Source organism: Neoarius graeffei, chromosome 24 (assembly GCF_027579695.1).
Source record: "Neoarius graeffei isolate fNeoGra1 chromosome 24, fNeoGra1.pri, whole genome shotgun sequence".
NCBI lineage: Eukaryota > Metazoa > Chordata > Actinopteri > Siluriformes > Ariidae > Neoarius > Neoarius graeffei.
Genome location: NC_083592.1, coordinates 775842 through 784052, shown reverse-complemented (window position 1 = coordinate 784052; position 8211 = coordinate 775842). Strand labels below are relative to the sequence as shown.

The following is an 8211-nucleotide window of genomic DNA, read 5'->3' as shown; positions in this document are numbered from 1 at the left end:
TTTCAGTTCTTCTATTTTTATTTATTGCATTGCCAGTTTGCACCGTGGGTCAGAGAGGACTGATATTTCATCTGTGCTGTATATCGAGCATGTATAGCATATTTGACAATAAAGTTGACTTGACTTGACTTGACTTGATTTTGAGGGGAAGTATGAATCAAAATGACGCAGTGTTTCGGTAAGGTGTTGCGCAATCACTGCCGGCACCCGCCCCAAATCCACACCTTCATCAGCCAGATACGTCAGACAGCCGAACATGTCAAACACACCTCTATTAACTCTGTTGGTCCAGACTGAGAGCTTCTTTTTGAAAGCCATGATTTTATCATTGGCTTGAAAAATGTCACACGCTTGGCCTTGGATCAACAGGTTTAGCATATTGAAATGGTCCAGGATGTCAGAAAGATAAGCTACCTTTATAAGCCAAGACTGATCTCGCAGGTGATCGGCAAGATTGGACTGTTTATTTGTCAAGAATGCCTCAACCTCATGCCTCAACTTGTACACACTGTTCACCACTTTACCCCGTGACAGCCAACGAACCTCAGAGTGCGAGAGCAGATGAACATGATCTGCACCCATCTCATCACACAGAGCTGTAAATAGACGGGAATTTGTCGGATTGGCCTTAATGAAGTTCGCTATTTTGACCACTTGATTTAAAACTTCATGAAGCTCTGTGGACAGGCATTTAGAGGCAAGTCCTCTTGATGAATAACACAGTGTGTTGCCTGCACTGATGGTGAAACGGCTTTTACCCGAGCAACAACTCCATTGTGCCTGCCGGTCATAGCTGCCGCCCCACCTGTGCAGACACCGATGCAACGCCCCCATATCAACTCATGCCCAGAGATGAACCCATCAAGCATACGGAATATTCCTCCAGTGGTTGTGGTCCCTGGAAGCACCTTACAAAACAAAAAATCCTCATGAAATCCTCATGAAAATTTTTTTTCTCTTTTTCTTTCTGGGGCTAGTTAAATCGGCATCAGCGGACCCTTTCAGCCACAGCTCCATTGTTTACACTCAGGAGCAGCTGTTAGCACTGCGCAACACCAAGGTACTCCCTGTGGAAAGACCGGTGATCCCTGTGGAAAGACCAGTGATCCCCACGGAATGAAGGAGAAGGAGAAGGGGATGCAGAGCTGGAATGAAGTGCCGGGAGAAGAAAAGACGGTATAAACCATGTATACCATCTGTCATCATGGGAAACGTAAGATCTCTCCCTAATAAGATGGATGAGCTAACAGCGCTAACCAGGCTGCAGAGGGAGTACCAGGAGAGCCTTATGTGCTTCACAGAGACTTGGCTGAATGAACTCTCACCGGACTCACACGTCACTCTGGACGGATTTCAACTCATGAGAGCAGACAGGAAAGCCAAGGAGAGCGGTAAGAGGAAAGGAGGGGTATAGCGATGTTTGTGAATGACAGATGGTGTAACCCGGGGCACATCAGGGTAAAGGAGCAGTACTGCAGTAAAAACATTGAACTGCTAGCGGTTAGCATTCGGCCATATTACCTCCCGAGGGAATTCTCACACGTTATCGCGATAGCTGTGTACATCCCCCCCGGCGGCCGATGCTGCTGCAGCCTGTGAGCTCTTACACACTACAGTGTCAAAGCTTCAGACATCGCACAGTCCCTGCTACTAATCTCCGGTCACTTCAATCATGCTTCCCTGTCCTCCACCCTCCCAACCTTCACTCAGTATGTGAAATGCCACACCAGAGACAAGAGAACTTTGGATTTAATGTATGTGAACACCAAGGACGCATATAGTTCATCACCCCTCCCCCCGCTGGGCCGTTCTGACCACAATCTGGTTCGCTTGTCCCCTACATACATACCTATGGTGAATAAACAACCACCCACCAAGAGGTATGTAAGGAGCTGGTCTGAGGAGACCAGTATGGCACTGAGGGACTGCTTTGACACCATGGACTGGGATGTGTTGTGTGAACCTCACGGGGATGACATTGATAGCCTGACAACCTGCATCACGGATTACATTAATTTCTGTGTTGAAAACACTGTGCCAGTCAGGAAGGTACGGTGTTTTCCCAACAATAAACCCTGGGTGACCTCTGAACTACAGTTTTTTTCAATTGCTTACACACAAAACCTTTCTATATTACACTATTTCTAAACTCTGTCACTCAAACTTCACAACTCCACCTCAAATCAGCAAAACCATAAACTAATTCTCAGCCTTGACACAGTTTTCAATTTAGCTATTCACTTTCTGCAAATCAATACACACAATTCTCTACCTAACACACGAAAATCTAACAGGAAGTAACTTGATTTCCTATTTCAAACACAACCAATCAAAATGCCAAACTTATTCCTCAGTGCCTCAGACTATGTCCTCATATGTGCAAACAATAATTGCTTTAATGAACACCAACCAATCACTGCCTGTCATAGGCCTATAAACAGGGTAAAGGTCAAGTTATCAGTCTTGAACAATGGATAACAACAATGCAGAGAGAGCCAGGGGATTCAGAGGAAGGCACAGAGGACGACGAGGAGTTCGGGTTCGTGGAGGACACTTTGGAAAGGGAGCAGGAAGAGGAAAAGGACTAGGACAAGTTGAAGGAGGAAGGGACGAAGAACCAAAAAGAATAGTCTCTGATGAGATTAGGGCTACTCTGATTGATCATGTGATCAATCATGGGTTGACCATAAGAGAGGCGGGACTCAGAGTCCAGCCCAACTTGAGTCAATTTACAGTGGCGGCCATAATTCGAACTTTTCGAAATGAGAACAGGTATGCAACAATCAACAGTACTGTAATGTACATGTAATAGCCATTCCTGCATAGCTGTAAAATACATGTATACTATTGTAGCTCCAAGCATCCATTTTACTGCACTACACTGTATGAATGGTCACAGGGCAGTGCAACCTTGACTTTATACAGCACTCTTACAGTACTACTGTATTTCTGAATTTTCTAGAGTGGAAAGACAACAGCATCATGGAGGACGAGGTCGTATATTTTCACAAGAGCAGGAGACCGCAATTGTGAATATGGTTTTGGCAAATAATGCCATTAGAATCGGTGAGATTCAAATTCATATTTTGGAAGACATCACCATATTCAACAATATTGATGCTGTTAGTCTATCTACGATACATCGGGTCCTCCAGAGGAATCAGTTACGGATGAAGCAGCTGTACAGGGTCCCATTTGAAAGGAACTGTGACAGAGTCAAGAACCTGCGGCGTGACTATGTGGAGGTATGTACATAGCACTGCCAGTACATCAGACTTTCACCTGCTGAGACAGACTATTGTATTGTGCGTATCCTAATCTATTCTTTTGTCCAATACAGAGAATTTTGGAGAGGGATGCCCACCCCATCCTCCATGAATACATTTATGTGGATGAGGTGGGATTCAACCTCACAAAGTCAAGACGGAGGAGGAGAAACATCATTGGACAGAGGGCAATTGTCAATGTCCCAGGCCAATGTGCAGGAAATGTCACCATGTGTGCCACCATAACGCAGAATGGTGTCCTGCACCACCATGCAACACTTGGCCCCTATAACACTGGTCATATCCTAACATTTCTGGACAATATTCATGGTATTCTTGCTCCAAAGGAAGAGAATCCAGAACAGGCAAGATTTGTGGTTATATGGGATAATGTCAGTTTTCATCGCTCCCAACTGGTCCAAAATTGGTTTGTCAACCATCCCCATTTTTCTGTTGTCAACCTGCCTCCATATTCACCATTTCTTAACCCAATCGAAGAATTCTTCTCAACATGGCATTGGAAAGTGTATGATCATCGTCCCTATGCCCGCCTTACACTTCTCCAGGCAATGGAGGAAGCATGTGGTGACACTGATGCTGCTTCTATCCAAGGTTGGATACGCCACACAAGACGATTCTTTCCTCGATGTTTGGCAAGAGAAAATATAGCATGTGATGTTGAAATATTGTGGCCAGACCCAGCCTGGAGGAGAGATTCATCCTAAATACACACCCAACTTGCTCTCCCCATCAACAAACACACACACACACACACACACACACACACTTTTTCATACATGTCTATTTTTTGGTTGCTGTATCACCATATGTGGTGGTTGGTGCACTTTGCTTTCTTTTTTTCTTATATGCTGTACAATACTGCATTCACAACAGCAACCGATTTATTCAGAAAATTTAATATTTTTGGTTCCAGAATTGCTTGTGTTGACTTCTATTTGCATAATACTGTATTTTCATTCTTGTATGGCAATATATAAAAAAAAAATAAAAACAAAAGAGCTTTAGATTTAGAGCAACAGTGTGTAAATGATATACACACCACGGGCGATTGCTCTAAGACAACGAGGGAGGCTCAGCCTCCTCTAAAAATGACGAACATCGTGTAGGATGAATTGCGCTAGGCTTATGTTATAGCCGACCTTATAACATTGCTATTTCAGATCCAGAATCATAGAAATATATGTGCTCAACCCACTACAGTGTGAAATCATTCCGTTATAACTTTCCCCAGTTCGCCTAATGTGTGCGTGAGTTTTTCCCCCTCGTGACAGCGCGATGCAGCCCAGCCTCAGTGGATTGGGAGCTATGTGCTTGTCAATCTCAAAATGCAAGACGATTATTGGACAAATACTGTGAAAACGCCCGCCCACGGAGTCTCATGGACTCCCAGCCTCAATGGACTTCAACGGCATTTGGGAGCTCTGCGCTTTTCAATCTCAAAATGCAAGACGGTTATTGGACAAATACTGCGAAAACACTCCGCCTACGGACTCCCAGCCTCACATGGGAGGGACATGGCAGTTTCCGCGAGGAGACTGGTGATTGGTGAAAGCGGCCGGATATTTTCTTTGATTGACAGCTCGTTTCAACTATAGACAGGCAGCACAGTGTTGCCAGATTGGGTGGTTTCCCGCCTAATTGGGCGGTTTTAAGTGCATTTTGGCGGGTTTTGAACATATTTTGGGCTGGATAACGTCAGCAGTATCTGGCAACATCAGTTCAGTCCCATGCAGATTCGCAAGTGCTGTGGTGTATTGTAAGAGATCAGCTTACATTTCGATTTCATTCATTACATACGGTTTCTACCAGCTTTTTTAGTTTGTATATATTTTCATTGTAAATAAAGTGTAAATATAGTGTTGTCAAGTTTGCTATCTTAGTTCCAGAAATGTCGTTTATTTGAGTGACTGAACTTGAGCTTGAGGGGGCTAGTCAGCTAGCAAGAAAGCTGCGCACGGATGCCAAGCATTGCTGATTTAATTTTGGCGAAGCCATTTGCCAGTCTTCCTTTCGAGGAAAAAATTAAAATTAAAGAGCAGGGTAGACCAACGCCTCAAATTGACTTGGTGAAAAAGGTAGGGAATAATACTCGTTCCTTTCAGCTCTCCTGGTACGAGAAAGTGAATTGGCTAACAGCAAGTGACCCACATCAACAACAGTAAATAGGCTACTTTAGTAATATGTCATGGATGGACCAAAAATATAGAATCTATTTAAAATGTTTATGCTGAGTATATTATATTGGAATATATGTTTTTCTGGATATGAATTAAACACAGCTACAATTTGGAAAACATTTTTAAACAAAAACACAGCCGAGGTCAATTTTTAAACAACATGCCACAATTTTAAAATATAAAATGTTAAAATATACCCCTCACCCCCAACACCACCATCATGTATATTGATGTAAAAGCCAAGAGGGTTTTTAAATCTGGCAACAAGGAGGAGATGAGGAGAGTGCAGAGGGAGCTGAAGAGGGGGATAAGGAGAGGCAAGGACAGCTACAGGAGGAAGCTGGAGGAGCACCTCAAGGGGAGCAACACCGGAGAGGTATGGAGAGGCCTGAAAACCGTCTCTGGCCACACAAAGGACAGTGGGAGGGGCCCTGTATCTGGGGGCCAAGACTGGGCAAATGAGTTGAATCTCTTTTTCAACAGATTTGACTGTGCCACCCCACCCTCCTCCACTCACCATAGTCCTGACTGGTCTGTGATATCACTCCACCACCACCCCCTCTCCCCTCATAATACCTCTGGCACAAACAGCTCCCTCCTCACACCACATCACCCCCCTCCGATCCCTGCCAGACCAATCCACACACTCCACCCCCGACCTCACTCTACAGGACTCACACCTCGGCTACACCCCTCGCCTCTCCATAACAGCTGATCAGGTGTTGAAGGAGCTGAGGAGGATCAAGACAAGGAAAGCTGCTGGCCCTGATGGTATCAACTCCAGACTGCTTAAGGACTGTGCAGATTAGCTCTGTGGGATTCTTCTGTACATTTTCAACCTGAGCCTCAGTCTGGAGAAAGTTCCACTTCTGTGGAAAACATCATGTGTGGTTCCAGTTCCCAAGACTGCGCACCCCAGGGAGCTCAACCACTTTCGGCCAGTAGCTTTAACATCTCACCTAATGAAGATCATGGAGAGGATTGTTCTCTCCCACCTCCAACACCTGGTGAACAGCGAGATGGACCCCCTGCACTTTGCATATCGACCGGGGATTGGTGTGGATGACGCTGTCATTTACCTGCTACACCGGTCACTTTTGCACCTGGAGGGCACTGGGAGCACTGTGAGAATCATGTTCTTTGACTTCTCCAGTGCTTTCAACACAATCCAGCCATCACTGCTTAGGGGGAAGCTGGAGGGAGCTGGTGTCGACTGCCACCTGGCTGCATGGATCATCGACTACCTCATTAACAGACCACAGTATGTGAGGCTCCGCAACTGTGTGTCTGATGTGGTAGTCTGCAGCACAGGGGCTCCACAGGGTACAGTGCTCTCTCCTTTCCTCTTTACACTTTACACATCTGACTTCAGCTACAACACGGACAGCTGCCACCTCCAGAAGTTCTCAGATGATATAGCCGTCATTGGACATGTGTCAGAGGGGGACGATCTGGAGTACAGAGAGGTCATCACCAACTTTCTCGCCTGGTGTGAACTGAACCACTTGTGCATCAATGCCAGCAAGACAAAGGAGGTGGTGATCGATTTCAGAAGGACGGTTCCTCAAATTGCACCAGTGAACATCCAGGGTTTGGACATTGAGATCGTGGAGGAGTACAAATACCTGGGTGTTCACCTCAACAACAAACTGGACTGGACTAACAACACAGATGTCCTGTACAAGAAGGGCCAAAGTCGTCTCCACCTCTTGAGAAGACTGAGGTCTTTTGGTGTGTGCAGGACACTGCTTAGGACTTTTTATGACCCTGTGGTAGCATCAGCGATTTTCTACGCTGTGGTCTGCTGGGGCTGTGGAAGTTCAGAGAGGGACAGGAAGAAACTTAATAAACTGGTCAGAAGGGCTGGCTCAGTCAAATAGCCCTCTGTATTTAATCCTTCGTTTGTCTAATTTTTATTTGAGTTTTATTTGTTATCTGTTTGACATTTTCTTGCTACTGTAACATGTGAATTTCCCCGATGTGGGATGAATAAAGTGAATCTAATCTAATCTAATCTAATCTAATCTAATCTAATCTAATCAAACTGGCCCTCATGAGCATATCTGATGTAGACCAGAAGCATAGCCAAGTTAGAGAGATCTGTGGTCTCATCCAATTGAATGGCAAACCAGCCAGATGACTTCGCCCTTTCTAAAATTTGCATTTCGATGTCTGCCGTCATATCGTCAATTTGACGACAGACCGTGTCATTTGACAGAGGAAACTCTTTTACTTTGGCTGCAGCAGCCGGACCCAACACCTCACTACAAGCAGTAACAATCGAAGGCATAATTAGCTTCTCCCCAGTTGTGAAGGGTGCCTGACATTTGGAAATGTGGTGTGAAATCATGTATGATGCCTTTGTTAGCTTTTCATTCTCGGTCAAATTACTTTTCAACACTTTAGTTTGGGTGGCCAATTCATCACGATTTCTTCTGAAAAAATCCTCTGATTTATCCTTGAGATGCAAATGTTTAGTTTCCAAATGCCGGCATAATTTGGATGTCTTCATAGCTTCGTTGCTTGACATGGTTTGGCAGATAACACAGATTGGTTTTGGGGGATGACTATCAGTTGAAATAAAGCCGAATTGTATGTATGAAGGGTCATAATTGCGAGTGAATGGGCGATATTTTTTTGCTTCTGGCTCATGTTGTGGATCTGCACTGTCAGATGGATGCTTTCCAAAGAAAGAGTCAAGAGTAGCTTGCTTTGAACATGCCATGATATTGCTCTCATAAAGCGTG

The 8211-nt window shown here is 44.8% G+C and overlaps 1 protein-coding gene across 1 annotated transcript; it reads left to right on the top strand.

The window, feature by feature from the left end:
• The first annotated feature begins 279 nt into the window (after positions 1-279).
• LOC132872319 (uncharacterized) lies at positions 280-5037 on the top strand. Its single transcript, XM_060907083.1, has 3 exons — positions 280-2772; positions 2963-3245; positions 3341-5037. Exons 1-3 carry the CDS (start codon positions 2471-2473, stop codon positions 3989-3991), a joined length of 1236 nt encoding a protein of 411 aa, XP_060763066.1. The 5' UTR covers positions 280-2470; the 3' UTR covers positions 3992-5037.
• The last annotated feature ends 3174 nt before the right edge of the window (positions 5038-8211 follow it).